General features: G+C 39.8%; 1 protein-coding gene across 16 annotated transcripts in view; it reads right to left on the reverse strand.

Annotated features, from left to right (window-relative positions):
• LOC113496677 (ankyrin repeat and KH domain-containing protein mask) overlaps window positions 1–22156 on the reverse strand; it is a 32682-nt gene that overhangs the window by 8940 nt on the left and 1586 nt on the right. For 9 of the 16 annotated variants that reach the window (XM_026875981.1, XM_026875971.1, XM_026875970.1 and 6 more), the window contains 21 exons: window positions 21848–21971; window positions 11574–11739; window positions 8788–9049; window positions 8349–8570; window positions 7734–7991; window positions 7406–7559; window positions 7008–7218; window positions 6545–6758; window positions 6160–6385; window positions 5842–6081; window positions 5592–5764; window positions 4099–4203; window positions 3528–3594; window positions 3250–3309; window positions 2598–2689; window positions 1875–2030; window positions 1630–1764; window positions 1135–1317; window positions 709–923; window positions 395–548; window positions 49–270 (listed from right to left, as the gene is read on the reverse strand). In XM_026875981.1, coding sequence (XP_026731782.1) covers window positions 49–270; window positions 395–548; window positions 709–923; window positions 1135–1317; window positions 1630–1764; window positions 1875–2030; window positions 2598–2689; window positions 3250–3309; window positions 3528–3594; window positions 4099–4203; window positions 5592–5764; window positions 5842–6081; window positions 6160–6385; window positions 6545–6758; window positions 7008–7218; window positions 7406–7559; window positions 7734–7991; window positions 8349–8570; window positions 8788–9049; window positions 11574–11739; window positions 21848–21971 — 3639 coding nt within the window. The remainder of the gene's footprint in view (window positions 1–48; window positions 271–394; window positions 549–708; window positions 924–1134; window positions 1318–1629; window positions 1765–1874; window positions 2031–2597; window positions 2690–3249; window positions 3310–3527; window positions 3595–4098; window positions 4204–5591; window positions 5765–5841; window positions 6082–6159; window positions 6386–6544; window positions 6759–7007; window positions 7219–7405; window positions 7560–7733; window positions 7992–8348; window positions 8571–8787; window positions 9050–11573; window positions 11740–21847; window positions 21972–22156) is intronic. The other 7 variants (XM_026875972.1, XM_026875973.1, XM_026875968.1 and 4 more) reach the window with 7 other exon arrangements.

The following is a 22156-nucleotide window of genomic DNA, read 5'->3' on the forward strand; positions in this document are numbered from 1 at the left end:
TCTATTATGTATACAATTCGATTTGATTAAAGTATTGCATGTGTATACCTTCTTGTCGCGGTGTTCGATGTCGGCGCCGCGGCTGAGCAGCAGCTCGACGAGGTCCTCGTGTCCGCCGGCACAGGCCAGCGTAAGCGCGGTGTCGTGGTTGGAGTCGGTCTCGCCGTCCACGTCCATGGCGCAGTAGGCGGCGGGCGCGGGCTGCGGCGGCGTGGCCGTGCCGAACGCCTCGCCCGCGCGGCACGCCCGCCCTGACCCCGCGAACCGACCCTGCCACACAACATACAGAACTTATACCTCCAATAAATTTTCTATTACGTCTAAAAAGTATGAAATGATTGAAATACGTAAAGGTGTACAGTAATGTATCGTTGACAGCATGTGATATGCGTACCTTTTTCTTGGCGGCAGTGGTGTTGTTGTGGTGGTGCTGCTGGTCGCGCTTGGCGTGCGGCTGCGGCTGCGGCGCGTGCGGCGGCTGCGGCGGCGGCTGCGCCACGCCCGTGTGCGGGGGCGCGAACGTGGCCGACCTGCCCGCAGGCACACTACTATTCACCACACCATATTATAGTATAATAAACAAAAGAACCAACTGCCAAAATCTCTCATTACGTATTGGTTTTATAGCATATAAATTTAGTACTTTAATTTTGTAGTATATGTGGATATAAACAATCAAGGTATTATATAATTTAAAATAAATCATACCTATAGTCTTCATAAGGTAGTGTGGGTGGTGGCAGTACAAAATGTTGCTGTATTTCGAGCTGTGTCGTTGTCGGAGGTACGGCCGGCGGGGGGAGCCCGTGCGATGACTGGGGTATTGTTACTATATCGTTGTCGGCTCGCGTCAGTATGATACCACTTTCCAGATTCCCTGAAGGAGATGATGGTCGAACCCGGAACTGGCATCCATTACTAGCCTACAAATAGAGTAAAAATAAATACTTTAAAACTGTTTTATATACTTTTTCAGAAAGACAGCAGTAAAACAAAGTACAAAGGCACTGCTTATTTCTTAAAGTATGTTTAAGAAATAATTTAAGTCTTGTATAAGCTTGTTTGAAGTCAAAGACCAGTACTGTAATAATGTTGACACAAGTTTGAACAGTGCATTATAAGAAATAGGTTTACCGTGACGTCGACGTGGTGGTGGTGGTGATGATGGTGGTGGTGGTGGTCCTGGCGCGGCCAGTCGGCGGTGAGCGCCTCCTCCAGCAGGCGGCGCGCGTGTCGCTCCTGGCCGGTCGCGTCGGGGTCGGCGTCCACCTCCGCGCACTTGGCCGTCAGGATCTCGTGCGACTTCTGCTGCATCACCTGCCCGCGTCACCGCATCATTCAGAGAATACATGTAATTCACCACCCCTTATTACTACTATATTAATAAACATGCAACTACAGGCTAAAAGGCTAGATTACCTATTTACTCCTATGTATTTTTAGTGAATTAACTATCTGAAACTGTTAGTTGACCAAAATTACCATTAAAAGACAAAATATTGGACTGAAGGTGCTCTAGAAGATCGACAATGAAGCGGTCGTCATAAAATTGTCATGCAGTTAAGTTTGACATCGGTAAGTAATAATTCTGTTTGAACAGTTAGGTTAGTACAGCCTTAGCCGCTGTACCTGCAGCACGAGCGAGCGCAGCTCGTTGGGCGGCAGCGCGACAAGCGAGGGCACCTCCCGCTGCAGGTAGGCCAGCACCGCGCCCAGCTCGCGCGCCTCCACGCCCGCGCCCATGCCGCCCAGGTCCTCGCCCGCCTGCACACACCCCGCACCGTGTCACACTCCAAACTAATACTCTACTTCTATTATACTATCGTATTCCAATTATTTTCCTTGCACCCAGCTAAATATATATAAAATATTACCTGAGGAACAAATCCATCGGGCCTCTGCTGCAGCTCCTGAACATACAGCTGTTGCTGTTGTTGTTGCTGCTTCTTCTGTTGTTGCTGTTGCTGCGTCTGCTGATGCTGCTGTTGTACTGCTAGTTGCTGGAATTGCTGTTGCTGCAATTCTTGCAGCTGTAAAGTATTCGTTTATGTAATTTGGTATTGACACTAAAAATCATATTCTGCATTATAACAAGATATTTGTATGATCAAATGTGTTCTAAGAATAAATGAGAAAAGTACAATTATAAAACGGTCCTAATTACAATGATACATATTAAAATTAAAACTAAAGCGAAAACGATAGTACTATGTGATAGTATTGTCTAATGATACGAACAACTTGTAGGGTACTATAGTGGTATAAACAACTCGCGTCAGTTTACCGCGACGGCACCCACTTCACTAATGTGCTGGCCGAGCCGCTGCAGCGCGTCGAGCAGTAGGAACTTGCAACCGAACTTGGAGCATTTACGTGAAACTTTAGCGCGGGGACGATCTTGTATCGGAGTGTTCTATAATAGTGACCGCGTTTAGCATGCTTGTCTCAAATCTAGCAATGTCTCAATAGTTGTACAGATGTCAGTATTTCGGAAATATAATCTGATCGTATGTACCCCTATGCAATCTTAACCTGATTCTTATAGTGCGAAAGAACATATTTTTATTTATTCATTAGCTTGAAGATAAATTACCAACCTGATTAAGGTTCGTTGCTAATTGTTGCACTGGGAACAATTGCTGAGGAGGCGGGTAGGGTGGCGTAGTGGGCGGATGGATGGTCGTCACACCTAAATAGTAAAGTAATAAATTAATTCATTATATTTACTATGCAGGATATATATTTCACAAATAATTATATCAAATACCACTTACCTATGAGGTATATATTTTAACAGACATTAGCAATAATTGAGACACATAATGATTACATTGATATAAGCTTTACGTGTTTTTCCTGTGAGTGGTTTAACTACAACAACAAAAAAATAACGGTGATCGTAAACACCTCAAACGTGGGTTAAATAATGTCTACTTTTAATTAAGTGTAAGATAACGTCAATGTATGTTTACGACATGAAGCTTAAGACAAATAAAGAGGATTCATGTTTAGCAACGCACGGACATTATAATGGCAAATGCAGGGAAAATAATCATGTATTACATACACAGAAGAAGAATGGGACTGTTTAGATATTTACAGACAAAAAGGAGGGTTATAGGATGGTCCGAAATAAAAATAAAGAAATATGTTAATGATGCGAAACAAAATGCATGAAGCTGAACATAAATACAATCAACAATGTTGTCAGAGGTGTCGTAGGCCGTGCTGACGTGCGAGTGGACTTGCCTTGAGCGCAGAACTGTAGGTCCAGCGCGTGCAGCGCCGACGTGGCGAGTGTCGGCGGACCTTCACATACAACGTCACCGTTTAACTACACTTACCGACTACTTGTAACAAAGCTATCTAATTCCGTAATATTTACATGACTCCTATGACTTTTTAGTAATTTCAATTATTGTGCAATGTTTGGTTCTAATAATGATACAATTGCACTGATGGGCTTACGAAGTAAGAACCATTGTGAAAGAGTTTTAAATAGTGATATGTGGGTGCAAGGTACTGACCTGCGGGGTCGGGCAAGTCGAGCAGGCTGCGGTCGGCGTCGGGCAGGCAGTCGGCGCGCGGGTCCCTCTGCAACAGAGTGACGTGAGCGGTGGTCGAGCGGCGCCGCACTACGTGCTACGTACAGGCCGCTACTACCGCCACCGGTAGAGCCTGAACTCACGCCGAGGTTCTACGCCCGCGCTCACCACGGTTGCTGGAGCGCCATTTTAACATATAATCTCGAAGCTACGGGTATTGCGGCTCAACGCCCCACAAACTCAGCAGAAAAATGCAAGTACTGTTGTAACCAAATATTTGTTTGTGAGTTTTGGTTTATACAAATATGTGACCCTTACACCATGTGCGGTTTGGCCGATGGCTGTGCGGGCGCCGACAGCGCAATGAGATAGGCCTCGTACACGCGAATCCTAAACTAGCGTTCAGCAGGCGTGGCGGGGGCGGGCTACAACCACGTCGTTAGTCCGCACTCTAACGCGCACAACGTTAGCTAGTAGCCTACGTGTGCGACGCCGCTAACTACACATTACATGAGTTAGGTTAGTGAATGTAATTTATTGAAGGGTGACTCACGTTGCATTTATTTTTAATGTGGCATTTAATTTTAACTTTCTTGTTAACGTCCTTCCACGTAAACCCCGGCGGGAGTGATACCTTAGCCATGGCGTGGTGGCATATCTACACCGTGGGAAGCAAGCAAAGAGAAATGAAAAATGATAGTATTGTGATATTAAGCCAACAATATACATATGTATTCATATTTTACATCAGGTTAGGGCGTAATGGTTAGTTAGGAAAATTTAATATGAATGAGAGGCTTTAAGGAGCAAAGCTTTACAATGTTAGGTCCATTAACAGATTGTTATTACAAGCCCTCCTTATTAAAAGTTGTTCTAATATGATCTCTATAAAAGCATACGAAATGTTCACAAATAAGTCTAAATAAAAACAAAAAAATAAGGAGAGCTATAACAGACTAGCTGCATAGCTTAGGCGAGGCTGCCGGGGATACTTTTCGCGAATTCTAAAGGTATGAATAACAACATAAACTAAGTCAGTACTTTCAGGCCTGTTTTGTTTTACTTTCTTTGAATTTTCATGGTCTTAACATGTCATGCTAAATACAATATTGGATAAGGCGGATGAAGGTCCCAAAGCAACTTAACTTTAGTTATGCAACTAGCACAGACACATTACGTAAAGCTCTTTCAAATATATTAAAAAGTTTACTGTGTATATTTCTATATTTTAATGTTCATTGTAATAAAACATTGCTGTTGTTTTCTTTAATCGCAGATTATTTACTGATGTCGTACTTTTATGTCCTTTGATATGGTATTTTTATTAATTTGCAGCTGTCGATCTCTACAATTAATTTTATAATAAGGAAGTGTGAATAATTTGTTCTTACTGATCTTTTTTTATTACAGTAAACTTTTTAACAGATTCTGTTTACTATTTTATTTCATAGGCAATGGGGTTTGACGCTATCAGCCAATCGTTTCATTGGTAGTTTTAATTTTAGACTTGATCACTTTTCCATACAACATGGATAGAGAAAATTGTAGCCCCTTAATTGGGCTTAATTGTAAAATGTATATGAAGGCGACCACAACGACGATAAATGTTAATAATTACGATACAGTAACACATTTCCACGTATGAATGGGTGGTATATGATCGAAACATAGATTACATTTAAGCGACAAACAACCAAGTATGCAGAACACGATTATTGAGATTAACACAACATTACAGATTTTATTATTGTTAAGGTCACAATTCATTTGGAAATAAGGTGGTGCTCCTTATCATGAACACGAGTTACTTGGTAAGATTACTTAACGGAAGGACGCTGTTATATCCGTTACACCCTGTACATACGTCCCGTCCACTTCGTAGCTGGAAGATATACGATGTTATATTTAGTCAAACAATCACTACCAGAGAACCGGGAGGTATAGGGTATAAAACACAAAACACGGGGCTAGACAGGTGTTAATGTTGTATTAATCAGGTAGTTTAGTTGGATATAGTGCGTAATGAGTTGCGTGTGTTGGACTCACGTTGTCGTCGAGGATGTCGGGCGGCGGCGGCAGGTGGTGGTCGGGGTGGGGCGGCGCCACGCGCTGCTTGCGCGCGCACTTGTGCTTGCTGGCCTCCGGCGCGCCCGCTGCGCCCGCCGCGCCCGCCACCGCGCCCGCGCCGCCCTGCTTCTTGCGGGCCGCCACTCCGCGCTCTGATCGGTAGAAACAATATTTTATAACGTCGGTGTTGCCAAACCCGCAATATTTGAAATGAGAAGTCGTCCCTTACCGTCGAGGTAGACCTTGGAGAACTTGGTGGGCAGGTCGGCGGGCTGGTGGTGGTGCGGCACGTGGTGCAGCGCGTGCTGCGCGTGGTGCAGCGCGGCGGCGTGCGGGTGCGCGTGCGCCGGCAGCAGCGCGCGCGCGCCGCCCGCGCCCGCCGCCGCGCCCGGCGCCGCCGCGTGGCTCAGCCCCAGCGCCGCCGCCTGCGCCGCGCTCAGCCCGCTGCCCTCCTCTGCCGTCGCGTTACCTGCGCCCGCACACCGGCATTACCCATCTGTCGCATCATTTCTGGACTCTGCGCTATTACACCATGCAATATATTCACCTCTAGGCAGTATGACAGAGTGCGGGTAATCGAGCAACAGTTGCACGACGGCCGTGTGGCCTCCCTTGGCGGCTTCGATGAGCATGGTGGAGTTGTCCTTGAGCTTGCGGAAGGGGTCCGCTTCGCACGCGAGAAGGAACTTCACTACGTCTACGTGACCACCGGCACATGCCAGCGAGAGCGGTGTGTGGTCGCCGAGAGCCGTCATGCGATTCACGTCCGCGCCCTGGGTAATGAAACGAGTCCAGATTATTAACGAAATACTCAACAATGTATAATTTATGATGCACAAGAGTAATAATAACTATCAAGATATAACTATAAGTTAGAATGTGAAATAAGTGTGTCCTAAAGGAATAAGTAATTCGTTAAACAGGTAACCGACCTTCCCGACGAGGAACTGCACGGTGCAGACGTGTCCGGCGCGGCAGGCCTTCATGAGCGGCGTGCGGCCGCCCTCGCTCTCGTGCTCGAGCTCGGCGCCGGCGCGCAGCAGCAGGTCGGCCACGTCCGTGTGTCCGTTCTCGCACGCGTACGTCAGCGCCGTGTCGCCCGTCTGTGTCTGTGCGTTCACGTCCGCGCCCGCGTTCAGCAGGTACCTGCACATAACACGACCACAACTCTTTAACATCGCACAGAAACAATTAGCAGAAATATAACTATTATATGAAAAATCATAAAATAATTGAATAAAAGTGACAAACAAGGTAATATCAGCAGACTAACTTTACCTCTAGTAAAAAATCTATTTTTTTTTGTTCCATCTTTGAACTTGTTAACAACAGATACTTAATATTTTAGATGTACGCAGGAGATTTGAGGTTTAATAATCTCAATAATGTACATACCGTACGAGTTCTAGATGTCCTTCCTGCGAGGCTTCCATGAGGGGTGTGGAAGCTCCGAGTTCGGCATCGGCGCCCGCCTTGATGAGGAAGTCAGCTACTTCTAGGAAACCGCCACAACATGCTAGCGTTAAAGCTGTCTCTTGGGTCTCCTCAGTCTGCGCGTTGATCGAGGCACCTTGTCCCAGCAAAAGTGCAACCATCTCTTCATGACCTGTGTGCAGATTAAATCATATTATTTCACTCTCATTAAATATTTGTAATATTAAGGTGATTCGAATATCTTTGTCATTTTGAGGTTTCAGTTTAAGAAATTGTTAAAATGAAACGGGGCTTGTAAACAACCAGTATTTGATCGATTTTTAATTATTACTATAAATTAAGTAAGTCAAAAACGGTACCTTCTCTGGCGGCCTCCATGAGCGGCGTATAGCCCTCGTCGTTGACCTCCTCAATATTTGCGCCACGTTCCAGCAGCAGCATCGCTAGCTCCACGTGTCCGCCGCATGCCGCCAGCGTGAGTGGGGATTCGAAGCTATCCGTCGGCATGTTCACCTAAACAAATAAAATATTACAGCATGTTGTGACATATAGAGAATCTCAAATAACCGAACATCAACTGAATTGCTCAGGGTATTAGTCGTAGATGTTGTTAGCGACCACTACAGCTGTAACCAATATTGATTTGAGCATTTCCACGATGACTGAACCACTAGGTTTTGTGGATACCTGCGCGCCGGAGTCGAGCAGCAGGCGCGCGACCTCGACGTGTCCGTCCATGCTGGCCTCCATGAGCGCGGTGTGCATCTCGTCCGTCTTGTGCTCGCGGTCGGCGCCGGCGGCCAGCAGGAAGCGCACCATGTCGAGATGGCCCTTGTAGCACGCCAGCGTCAGCGCACTCTCCTTGAACTCGTTCGAGTGCGTGTTGATGCCCGCGCCGTGCTCCAGCAGGATCTTAGCTACGCCCACGTGACCCGCGGACGCTGCCTAATCATAAAACAAACACATTTTAACAATGAACTGGTAATATTGCGATCAAATGCCTCCAAAATATTATATAGAAACATAAAATTACACCTAATCGTAAAACACCTTAATACTGCATGTTAGCCATGATTCATTGTAGCTAAAATGCTATAGTAATAATGGATTGTTACTACGCAAAGGGGTGTCTGACTCAACGCATGGTGTAACTCAAATTATTACGTAGTATAAGAATTCGTGGAATTTCATAACATAAACTTTAAAAAGTCTAGCTTTATTGGGAAATGTTAATCAAATTTTTATTTTGCTTTATGAAATTTAAAGTCCAGATTAGTAGAATAATTAAGTACAGGTCCATACCTCCATGAGCGGCGTGTGTCCGTTCTCGTTGTGGTCCTCGACGTTGGCGCCGCTCTCGAGCAGCGCGCGCACGCACTCCTCGTGTCCGCCGGCGCAGGCGTACATGAGCGGCGTGTTGCCCGACCCCGACACGGCGTTCACGTCCGCGTGGTGCGCGATCAGCAGCCGCACGATGTCCACGTGACCCGCACTCGCCGCCTCCATCAAAGGTGTGCAGTCGCCCTACGATCAAAAAGGCTTGTTTAATTATTCGCATCAAGACTATTTCAGATTAATTGTCAGTTAGGTACGGTGTTTAGGAAATTTGGAAAACCGTTATTAAGAATACCAGAAATAGATATTTGCTCACCACTAGGTGAGGTTAGGGGTGACAATTAAGCGCAACCTTCTTTTCGACGCTTGTATTCAACGAGTAAAGGATAGTTGTAAGTAGATGTACCTTGATTCCGCGGTCCTCCACACTCGCGTGCATGGCTAGCAGCACTTGCGCAAGCTCGTAGTATCCCGCGGAGCAGGCGAGCGAGAGCAGTGACTCGCCCTCCTCTGTGGTCTCGTGCACGGAGCGGCCTTCCGTGAGCAGCTTGCGCACGGTGCCCACATCGCCGTCTGAACACGCCTCTGCCAGCGAGGGCGCCCCATCCGCGCCGACTGACGATGCTACCGTTGGCGTCGTACCCGTCGCGCTTGACCCGCATTGTTGACTAAAACTGTCAGGTAAAGAGCATCAACTCTCGCTAATACAAGACACTGACACCCTAACGTAAGGGGAAATCAGATAAGATCAAAGCTTCAAAAATCACCGTCCCAAACGAGCCGGTCTCGATCGAATCGACGGGAGAACCGTTTCCGACTCATCCTTGTCGACTCGAGAGGCTTCCCAGTTCGTGAAAACGGACTCAAATCTCGGAATATCATCATTGAATACAGATTACTACTACGGAGCTTTTGTAAAAATATGTTAGGTTCGTCATCACTTTATTTTTAGACTATGGTGGGCAACGTTAATAGTTTTATAAAAGAATATGCATGTTTATGCATTGTTCATCGTTTTTGATTAGAGTAAATAATAATAATCAACCTTATCAAACAAGTAGCGATATTTTTAGTTAAAAGGAAACAAGATAAAAGTTTATTAAACAACGAAAGTCAAAACCAAGTTCACAAATATGCAGCTTATGACGATATGAAGGTAACGTCAGGTGGAAGTTGTTTTTAAAGTGGATAATGAGCAATACAAAACATAGATAACATTCGTGATAACTAATAATAACAGTAAATAAATACTGTGACGTATAAAATCAAATATGTTAATCGAGGGAAACCGGTTACGAATTTGAATGAAGTGAAAATTTAGAAAGGTGGACTGATGACGTAACGATTTAAAGGTTATCAAATGATAAACGAACATTTGAAAAGGGCTGATAATGGCGTACGCAATATCGAAGAAATTAGTTTTATGTAATCAAAGCTTTTGTAACAGGATCGGTTTTGTCAGATCGGTGAAAATTCCTAGGGCACATGAAATACGAGTTGTTATAATTCGATCTCAGATAACATATCGCATAGTTAAGAAGTGTATCCCGATATGCTTATCGGACAAAAATCTCGGATATCAAAATATAGCAATGAATCGATAATTTGACTCTGAAATTCTAGCCGTCTATAGTGGAGAGTGTGACAAAATTTAATTTTGAAAACGAGCAAAAACTTTTCATGAACAATATCAATCTTTTCGTAGTAAGTTTAGTCCAAACACAATCAGTGTCTAACAATATGCAAGTGCGTATGCAAACCCGCATGGATGAGATCAAGCATTACTTAACCAGTTAACTGTTTACACGGTAGTGCGTGTGAGCTATGTGAAACAAGTATCTCTCTATTATATGCACATGACTTGATGCTTTTAGCGGCTCACTCAAGACCATAAGCTCCTTTGTATGTAAGTTGTGTTTATGTTCGTACTTAACACGTGGTTTTTGAGGAAAACGTGTATTGTTTTAAAGTATATAAATTGTTTCAGCTGTTACTATGTTTATAAGACTGAGTTAATAATCATTATGATTACTTTTTCCTATAGTTTTTTTTTTAGTAAAAGAGTGTTCAAATAAGGTCATTGATTCCACAAAATACTATTTAAGTTTTCCTTGTTTAAATAAGAGATATTTTGTTTTTAAACAAATGTTCACATTTGAACCGTGTAAATATTGTTTCCGTTGACTCTATACGCGGACCTCAGCGTAAGAGACGAACCCAGTAAATATGGACAAACTTAAAAATGACAATGTTTTTTCGACACGAGTGTCCCACTTTTTCTTTAGTTCCCCACTTCACTTTTTAAAGGCAACTAGGTTACATGTATATGTAGTAGGTACTGCGACAAAATGGGGGCAGGTCATCTAAAAAGAAATAGTCGTCGCAGGGTTATACCAGGTTCACGTCGCAGACGCCCCCCAGACGTCTGGAAATAGCTGTCACACTTATCATTTATTAAACCGTCCTTAAATACCGCGAGATCAATACTTTTGATACCACGTCTATTGTTGATTTACTTAATTGTTGTGTAGCAACTATTTAATGTTAATTTTGCATGATAATGTGTTTTGTTGTTGGTTTAGTCAACACAAATATGGTGGAACTTCCAAAATAAGTAGGTAATTTGGCAGTTATTTATCTCGATAATACTTAAGCGCGACTGTTAAACAAATTAACCCAGTAACTGATCGATTTAAAGAATTTTCAGAACTTCAGATATTTGTGCGGATATCAGAGACCACAATAAATAGTAAAAACGGCGTAAAACCGGATATAAGATGAAAGGGAACTTAATAAATAAATAAGTTCTAAATATAATTAGCCCATCTGTCAGTTATGTTACTAGTTATTGAGTAATGAAATGGACTATTTTAATCTGAGCTCATTAATATTCAGGGTTAAAATGTTGGGTTTTACTGCACTGCTAATAGAATTTTAATAATGATTTAGATTGCACCGCAAGGTTATAATTCCAATCTGCTAGTACCCTACACTATGTACAATCCTAGAGGGAAACTTTGCAATGTAAGTTAAATTATAATACCTAGCTCATTTGTACGTATTTCCCCCATTCTGATTCGTATATTAACAAATAAGGTCTTACTAAAAATTAATGTCTAAACTGTCCAAATGTTGAAACATTATTCCCAAGTGTATGTTTTATGTGGTATAATAAAAGTATAGTGTGCATACTTTTTGTCTTGGTGATGGTGCCGGTGGTGAGGTGGTGGTTGGTCGCTGCGCATGCGTGTGAGCGCAGCGGCGGCCTCGTCGAGCGCGCACGACACCGACGATGTCAGCCGCCGCAGCACCTCCGGGTCGGCGAGGTGCTTGCCTTCACCGGATAGCTTGCCGATGCCTGTGGAAAAAATCTAACATGAAAAAGCTGCACTTTCAGCAAATTGCGTTAAAACACAAAGCGTTTTTGATCTGTCAGCTACAAAATAACACCCACCTTTGTCGATAGATACTAATCTATGACTTGAACGGAGGGTTCAAAACCAAGTCTTAAATGTGTCTACTTTTACAGTTGTAAAGCCTTGTTGTGATTGTGGTAAGCTCAGTAATGTATGAAGTTATGCGAGCTTTGACAGCTCAACGGACTAGAGGTGTGATATACTAATGTTTAATTAAGTGTTGAAGGTTTTTTAGCTTCGTGTAGTTATGTCATCGGTCTAACTAGACAAGTATGTAGACAAGTAGTACAAAGGCCGCTGATAGAGCAGACATAAACTAAATGAACATAGGTAGTTAGTACAAAATCGATGGTGTTGAAATTATTCCTTGGAAGCGATGACTTAACCCTATTTGCGTTAGCATAGACTAATAAGTTTTTTAGTAATCGACTTAAATTGCTTTGAACGTTTTATACTACGCATTTAAATTTGATATTTGTTGTTTTGGATTTAGACCGTATTTAAGTATTGGTCTGTATTTCATTATTAAGTAATTTTAGCTAGAATAATTATTGCAACAGTTCCATGCATCTAAAGGTATCTCCGTTAAATATTAGGAACGGCTATTACCTCATCATTATAACCTCATAATCAGCATGCAGTTAGGCACGAATTGAAAGTCATGACACTTAAATTATAATACAAGTATAATTCAAATAGAAATCTAAGTACCAATGATTACTATTGAAATTATACGATTGAGCCACAGATGTTATTGCAGTCAATGCTGGCAAAAGTTTCATTTGTATCCTTAGATAAATAACGAAGGTCAATCATCGATCGATAATAATACATTTATTACAATTAAAAACAATTATTCTGCCTTTCAAATAGTTAAGTACGATCTCGATCATTATAACAAAATGTCGTGAATAATCGTTGCAAGAGTTAAACGATAGATACAATTGCTTAACCGAGATAGTAATTACTGGGCTTATGTTGTTTTACACCATGAGTACTTTACTCTATAATATGCATACGATTTTATAACCTAATTTAAATAAGCCAACGGCAACGAATCTGTTTAAACCCTTGTAAATTAATGAACGTTTGAATAAAGACGTAAATTGCAGATTGCAGGGGACCGACACGCCTTTAAGTAATATTATTGCGGTCTAGGAAGTACTACAGCACTCTGCACGTAGAGCGGCATCTCTCTTTCACGACCGCAAAAATAAAGAGGCTCTGCTTTGTAAAATCGCACATTAATATAAGTACGTTGACAATTATTTATCCCCTATACTAAATTACACAAGCTCATAGACAGCTTTAATATCGTAGATTGTAATTAAAGCGCGTATCAGATGACCCTTACAAGTAGTTCTTAGTTGTTTATTAGTAGCACTGGTTCACAAAGGCTCGCCAGTTCGAAGATGAAGTGGTATCGGCTTTGACGCCGTATGTCTTAGTTACACCAATTAATTAGTTGATGATCGTCTCGCCGCAGTCTGCACTACAGTTGATGAAGTTTGAATATGTGTGGGCTTCTAGCGACTTCGTTTGCAGAACTTTATAGCTTTGTTGTGTAAAACAATTCTGAAGTTAGCAACACTTTCCATTTCTTTTACTTACTTGGTGGAAACCCTAGTTTTTAGGGTTTCTTAGCTGGGTAACAACGGAACCTATTACTGAGACGCTACTGTTTATCAAAAAGTTCTAAAAATAAAGACGTTGTGTTTGTTACGATGATAAATTTGTTTTTCTTGTCCTATTTACACGGAACCCTCAGAGTCGCAAGTGCAAGTCGCACTTGACCGGCATCTCGACCGTATAACCAAAACAAAGTACATATATTACCCAGCAGTCACTTCATCTAATCTTCTAATATATAAAATTCCCGTGTCACGATGTTAGTTACCGTACTCCTCCGAAACGGTTCGACCGATTTTTATGAAATTTTGTATACATATCTGAGAATAGAACAACATCTATTTTTCATACCCCTAAGTGATAAGGGATGCTCACACAAAAAAATATTTCATTTTGACGAAATTGTTTGTTTTTATTTTTTTTATAATGTGGCATTAAAAATACATACAACTAGAAAAAAAAATCCGCAAAACAACGTTTGCTAATTTTTTAATAAAAACCTTCAATAAAACTGTTTCATCAGGCGTTGCGTCGCGAAACAGTCTCTATCTAAAAGCGTATTTTATGTTCTGACTATGGCGTAATGGATTTTCCGTTAAATACCTTCATTTAAATGTCGTTTCCGAAACTAAATGTACTCGAGATAGACACATGAACATCCAAGTTCGGCGGGAATCTACGATCAATCGGGGCATTTACAAAACATCTCCGTCTTCCGATCTCACGGTTTTTCAAGCAGCTATTTTATCTAATGAGGTGGTTGATACTAACTTATTCATCAATTAAATGTTATGAATCGTGGGAATTTTATTTATCAGCGTGATTTGTTGGCAACATTACGTAAAGGCGTTAAACGGGAGCCCTAAAATATATGAGATAAAATAGACAATTTATTTTATACTAGCTGTCATCCACGTGGTTAGCATTTTCCCCGTCTTTTCCACATTTACCATTGCATCTTCGCTCCTATTAGTCGCAGCTTGAAGTTATATAGCCTATAGCCTTCCTTGATAAATGGTTTATTCAACACAAAAATAATTTTTCAAATCGAACCAGTAGTTCCTGAGATTAGCGCGTTCAAACAAACAAACTCTTCAGCTTTATATATTAGTATAGAGTATAGATATATAGATATTAGTATAGATGAGAACAATATATCTCGATTATGTCACACAAAGGTTTTGGAAAAGGCTGTAATTACACTGTAACCGCATTAAATGAATCTATATTGTTGTAAATATTGAACACAACATGCATGAAATCTGTGCGTCTGTGTAACTTGTAACAAGTTTCACCCTCGCTACTTAATTCAGTTAAATAATCCAGCATGTGGGTACATTGTGAGAGTTCAGGAGATTCCTCAGATAAGTAGACTGGGGTTAATCTAACTATTCACATAGATACTTTTGCATCGAGTTGACTTATTCAATCTCACCGAGTCTCACTATAAAAAAGTCAAAGCCCTTGAGTGCAGACCCGAGTTTTAGATGAGTGAAGTTATAGCTTAGAACCGAGAATTTCTTATTTTACTTTATGAACTATAATATTTTGAATACACAGACTGGAAGTAGATTATTTTATTTGTTTGACCAGTAAAAATAAACACAAGTTTTAATGAATGAAGTGTTTGTCCGAATGTATCCAATGCGTACATACATCAAAGCTCTAAAACATTTCCGTGTATACCGTTATCACGCGAGACATAATAAAGAATCCCTAATTTAGTAGCCAAACAATCAAATGTCTGTCCGTAAATGAATACAGAATGAACTGACCAACGGATGCAATCATCACTTGCCAAATTGGGCAGATTCCTTATGAAATGAGCATATTAAGTAACAATATAATTAAGTTCATAAGATAGTTATCTTAGTAGTGCATTTGTAAGTGTTCGAAGAATTCAATGGTGTAGATGATCACACAATGGGTGCAAAAGGAATGCTACATATTACAATCAACACAATTTTCTCGACGTTTTCAACTGATTTCTTACTATTGCTGAATAACTTTAAATGTCGATGAGCTATTCTAGAGCAAGCGTCGTTCTTGATTGTACATACAATTATCATAGTGATTCCACAAGCTTTTAGTCATAAACTCAATTTTAAATTTATTCAGCGTTAGTTTATTTTTATTGTAGTTTAAAATAAACAATTTAAGTGCTTGTACTTCCTCGGTCATTAACCTCGCGGTTGAGCAAAGCTCCATCAACAATAATGGTTGCGAATCGAGTCGATAAAGCTTTAAATATTTTCAGAATAGTTTCATAATATCAGACAGGCGTAGTCACACAGGTCACGTTCCCTCAATAGTAGAGGTCTTTGTCCGACAGCGAGACATTCAAGTTGCACGGCAGCTAGTTATAAAATACGGGGAAGCCTTTAAATATCGATCGATTGAATGTGCCTTTCTGTGGAGTAATTCCCTAATAATAGGACATGTTTGAATCGTCCACGTCGGCGTGTTGCGCTTCCATTTGTGGCCGTTAGGGAGATCTTTTTCCGAGGCGGTTCGTGCATAAGTTACGTCACGAGCGATGCTTGGGTCGCAACTACCGATCGCCCGCCATAACGATACCGTAATGCGAAATGAGAACTATCCGTGTTTGCTACAACACTATTGTCTCTATTTTATATCTTGTATTACTACTGTAAGCTTTTCAGCCATAGAGCGATCTTGACCTCGATTCAAAGCACCTATGAGCTAACCGCCCTACACTACTACAGCAATAAATTTGATTGAAAACAAGGACGTTAGAACTACAAATAGTAACAATTATATTTTCACAAGGACAAAACTATAAACGAGTTTCATAGCAAATAATGTATTTCATTTATCGATATGGAAACAATGCGCGTCGGTAGAACATATAGTCAAATATTTATGCACTTTTATGGAAACTATCAGGCGTGACACAGACGTGTGGGCTGCTAAATCATATACATAGGTGTGTTTAATGTTCTTACTTTTAAATGTTATAATGTGTCTGGCTATGTACAGTACAAGGTCGCTTCTAGGTTATATTTTTACTATATTGTAAAATATTTACTTACTTTAAATACTTTAAGCATGGATAGATACTTAATTTATATTACAATTAATAAAAACAACAAACCCATGTTGTATATATACATGCGCGTGTACTTGAAATCTCCTGATCACTATAATACTGAAGTTCGTCGTGGTAAGTCTGTACGTGAGTCAGTTGCAGACTAACGAAAGTTATCGATTTATTTAATACTTACCTAGACAAATAGTGAATGCAGCTATGTGTGCGGAGAGGTCAAGGCGGGTTGTGCTTTATTTTACTAGCCACACTGACGTCCATTATTTGGTAATATTTTGTAGTAACAGTTTGTTTAATTGAGACCAAACAAAGAATATAACAAAAGAAAAAACAATGTTGTTTATCAAGTCTTATCTTTGTGCTCTAATAAACACTTATAAAGGGTTCACGAAATATATCAACTGACTAAACGAAAATTAAATTAATTTACCAAATTTATACATGTATGAACAAAATAGAGTAAGCATTAAAGTGGCTAAAAAATAGATTTTCATTCGCACAGCAACATCACGTCACTTTCATTTATAATCTGTATACAAAGTATGTTTAATGTTAATTCGTTGTATTGAAAACTGTTTGTTTACTAAATAGAGATAATGTTAGGAGCACTGCGACATCACATCTGGACCGGGCGCGGCGGCGTCCACGGTATAAGTGGCTTGGTGGCCTCTGGCTGGCGCGATGGCGTGGCGTGGCGACTGTAGCGAGCGCCAGAGAATATCGTATGGCCGATTGAACGGCCCGAGCTTATCAATCGCTATGGAGCTGAGCTCGTGTGGTGTGAGACGTATGAGTGAGCGGACCTATATGGATTTGTACCGATTTTCCATTGTTTTAGTTGACTATTTGTTTAGTGTGGCTTATCGCGTCCGCCGACATAATAAAATCAATTGGGTTTCAAATTACGTAGTAAAATAGTTCTATTGCAAATAATATTTGTGTTCAAGTTTTGATGTCTTTTGTCTTAACAAAAGAGACACACTCTTACTACTTAGGATCGTTGGAAGCGAAATACATGCTAGCGTTTCAAAACAATTAGAACCACGAAATATTCTGCACGTGATTTCCAAACAAGAAATGAAAGATAAATAAATAATGAATGTATGTGTGTGTTAAGTAAAAGGAATTATAAATGTAAGTGGGACGTATTAAAATAGGTTGGATTACACAAGTGAAGTCGCTAACGCCGTTGCATTAGTCCATGCCCGGTTGTGCGTAGAGTGGCGCGTCTTAGCAGTGACGTTGCACATATCTGATACCAGACATACCAGTCTCCGTAAAATGCGTTGAAAATTGTGTTCGCAACCAATTTACGCAAATTTCTATGCGTGATGATGTATTTTTGCTATTTGTAAAGAAAGTATAATACTTACTAAAAATAACACAATGACGAAAGGGGAAAGAGTAATATTATACCCTAGTCATATTCTGTGCAATGTTATTGCGAATTTTATACACCATGAATACCATTTCTTTTTTATATTAAAAATCTTATTTGCAAGGCTGAGGGTAAGGAATGTTTATCTAGAAAGTTTGATGAATGACTCCAGTCATCCATCATTTATGACCGCACGAACAATTACTCTAAAATTTCCTATGCGTAGATACTGTATGGCAAATATTTAGGTTGATGTCTTAACTCTAAGCTGTCATGAACTTATGTAGCGTTTATTTTGAAAACTAAAACGCCTACCGAATAATGTTTTCTACATATTATTGTTCTTTATTTGTTTATACAATAATTTGTTTTTGTTGATAATCTTTAACCTACATTTTTGTCTGGTCGATAATAGATACCTAGGATTTTAGTAGTCTTCACTTTTTCAATTAAAATAATTATAATTATTACTGAACAACACTGAATAAAAACAACAAACTATTAATGCCCCGTTGCTGGGCCAAGGATTTGTTTTATAAACATAAGAATCAAAGGAATACTTAATATTGGGATTAAGTTTAAGAACCACGAAATAAAAATTAAGTTAAATATAAGTCTCCTTTGAATTTCAACAGAACATGTTTTTTTAATTATTTGCATATCTAAGCTAATAGCTTTGCAATGTCTATAACCAGTAGTAAGCCAGTATACGTATACTTGACCGAACTAAGCGCTCACTTCGGGACGTATGCCGAGTGCGTCACACGTGTGTCAACAACACAACAGCTGCACATAGATAAGTTTAAGTACCGCGCGTAATTTACTTAAACCGGTAGTGCTAAATGACCGAACACCGACTTCCTGACAGTTCGAATATGCATAACCATTATAAATGCAGAGGTTTTGTCAGCAAAACCCTTAATTTATTCTTACAGTGGCAATTTTTTTTGTGTGCTTTTAGTCTTGAGTAACTCGGTATCAATAGGAAATATGTAGGAGAATGAATGAAAAATATGAAGCCTAGAAGTATCATTACATTTCGTTAATCCTAATCCAGTTTCTCTGTTCTGGCATGATTTGTTCGTATACGCAGTAGAAAAATATATTATTGGACTTTGTCCACTTGAACTTTGGAATTGTTTTTATATTAGTGTTAAAAATGTTTTAATTAATATTATTTAGTGGTGGTTAAGTACAACAACAAAAAATATTACCATGCAGGAGACACTAAACTTGCAATATATTGTTGATATTTATTTAAAAATAAACATTAATTTTTGTTCAATATTTAATGTTCTTCTCCAAAAAGAAAATACATTTAAGATGTAAATTATCATTTATGTTAATATAAAACTTGAAGAAGTTGTAAACCACTTTGATATTATTGTTTGTTTACATAACACTAAACTAATATGCAAGGTTCATTCACCTCAGATTGGAACAAGTAATAAATATAAACACGTAAATATATATGATGTTTGATCAATCAATCAGCCAGGTCGCTATCACTGTCCACGGCTGGACATGGGCCAAATATGGTGGTACATGTACTGACAATACTTTTATTTTCATAATTAATAACTAATTATGTATAATTATTAAATATGTAACTAGATTGATGAGTTTTCATGTTTATGTTTCAGGGAATTTTAAATGTTCAATTTATCAGATCACAAAAAAGGCTTTTTTGTTTATATAAGTATAGATAGAAAATATTTATCTTTTTCCACTTGTTTCTGTAAACCTTTGCTATAGACAAACGTTAAGCATGTTATTTTATTAATATTGTAACATAGTAGTAAAGTCAAAATACTTTGCATAACAGTGAGTGTACTAAATATTAAATTTAAAGATCTACACACGCCGGCACAATTAGGGGAACACTAAAAAAAGGTCGATTTTCTTTACAAAGTCAAGTAATACATATTTTTTTTAGTTACACAATTATTAGTTGTACTCAACCTAACAAAACTAAATGTTTTAGTAAGGTCACACAATATTTATTCTTGAAGAATTTAACAAAATTACAAATAAATAACATTGAACGATTTTTCGTTATGATTGAAATCTGCCAAAAACTTTAAAGTTCACCCATAAAAGAAAATTTTAATACCGGGTATTGCCGCCACGGGCTCGAATTAAAGCCTGTATACGATTTCCCATGCTTTGGATAACGTTGTCGATCAGTTCTTGGGGCAAGTTATTCCACTCTCCCACTAACGCCGATTTAAGTTCTTCCACATTGTTAGGGGCTGGATTTCGTTGTCGAACCTTTCTTCCCAGGTAGTCCCACACATGTTCTAACGGGTTCATAGCCGGTGATTGCGCTGGCCAGCCCGTCTGAGTGATACCTACTTCATTAAGGTAGTCACTCACTATGCGTACAGTGTGACGCCGTGCGTTATCATGCATGAAAATGAAATTTTCACCAATAGATGGGGCAAAAGGCATGACATGGGGTTCTAACACTTCTGTAATGTACCGCTGTGCAGTTAGCGATCCATTACTGATGATCACTAGCTCCGTGCGGGCTCCCAAACATATGCCACCCCATACCATCACTGACCCTCCACCATACGACACAGTTCCAGTGAAATTTGCTTGGCGATAATGTTCCCCTCGATGTCTCCACATTCTTTCCCTCCCATCCACGAAATTTACACAAAATCGGCTCTCGTCACTGAACAAAACACGGCCCCACTCACTTGTCCAATCTCGATGCTCTCGAGCGAATGCCAGTCTTGCTACACGATGAGCTACCTCGAGTTTTGGAGCCTTTGCTGGCACGTAAGAGTTTAAACCAACTTCATTTAGCCGTCTTCTAACAGTCCTTTCACTCACATTCACATTACGGACTTCTGCTAAACGATTTCGGGTCTGAACAGCTGTTTGACGACGATTTCGTAAAGTCTGCATGACCAAGAAACGGTCATCTAAGGCGCTAGTTGCCCGATTTCTGCCCTGCCCTCGTCTGCGCACGTACGATCCAGTCTCCCTATAACGTCGGACGACGCGATAAATTACCGATGTCGATACACCCAATGCGCGACTGACTGAGCGATAGGTGTGCCCTTCCTCGATCATGGTTACAGCCCTGGCTGCAGAAGTTGCTGGTAAATCACTCATTTTGTATCGGAACAATGTGCACTATACAAATGTAAACAGTTAAATGACCTACAGTTCCCTTTAGCAGCATCCACTGAAGTTCTTATCAGAATGAGTAAAAAACGTTAAGTGAGCAAAATCTTAAAAATCCATAAATTCTTGTCAAAACACTTACAATAAGACTTGGGTGTACTTAGAGCAATCTGTTATGATGTTATTAACACTCAAACCAAAAGCACTCATAGAAATATCCTACAATGATAGAAAAAATCAACCTTTTTTTTGTGTTCCCCTAATTGTGCCGGTGAGTGTAGTTCAAAATATAATATGGATTTATCAGAAAGTAAGAGCTAAACTCTTAAATTAATGAACAATACTTACAAGATAAAAGGTAATTATGTTTAAATGTTTATGAATAAAAAAGTGCTTGAACTGTTAATGAAATTTTACATTTTTGTATCTGAAATAGATATTAATGATTAAAATTATAAAATATACTCGTTTTATTCAATGGTTTTATAAGTTAGTTGTTGATAAGTAGCAGTGAAGGTATATGTATGTTGTATACACTAAATTATCAATATAAATGTAAAATCACTTGCAATTATGGATATTTATATGTTACTAATCCAACTATACCCATTAAAATGACTACAGCGACTGCTAGTGTGTTATTGAAGTCTGACATTCCAAATAGCTTAGGTAATAGATGATGAAAAATAGTAATATAGTGTTGTGATACTAGAGATAACTTCAATTAAAATAATGTTTTTGGTTTATCTAGTCATCACCGCAGATGTTACGAACCAGACACTATGTGTAGTCAACTTTTTATGTTTATATTGTAATATTGATAGTATAAGTTACTCACCAGCTGCCTCGAGCAAAGCTTCAAGCCGCGCCTGCATCTCAGGGTCAACGGCCCGCTCCGGATCATCATGGGACAAAAGGAACTTGGACGGCTCTGCACCACCACCTTCCTCTTCCATCTCCGCCTGTCACACAAACAACCTTTAGTTTTGGTGACTACAAACAGAAATACATATTTCATTATAAACCATTTGTGTTTTGGGGTAAACTATTCATTGAACTAAGAAAATAACCAAAGATTGATGTATTTCACAATATTGATTTCAATCAACAATTTTTTATACAAAACACTTTTGAAATGTTTATAAAA

The sequence above is a fragment of the Trichoplusia ni genome, chromosome 8 (genome assembly GCF_003590095.1).
Source record: "Trichoplusia ni isolate ovarian cell line Hi5 chromosome 8, tn1, whole genome shotgun sequence".
Lineage (NCBI taxonomy): Eukaryota > Metazoa > Arthropoda > Insecta > Lepidoptera > Noctuidae > Trichoplusia > Trichoplusia ni.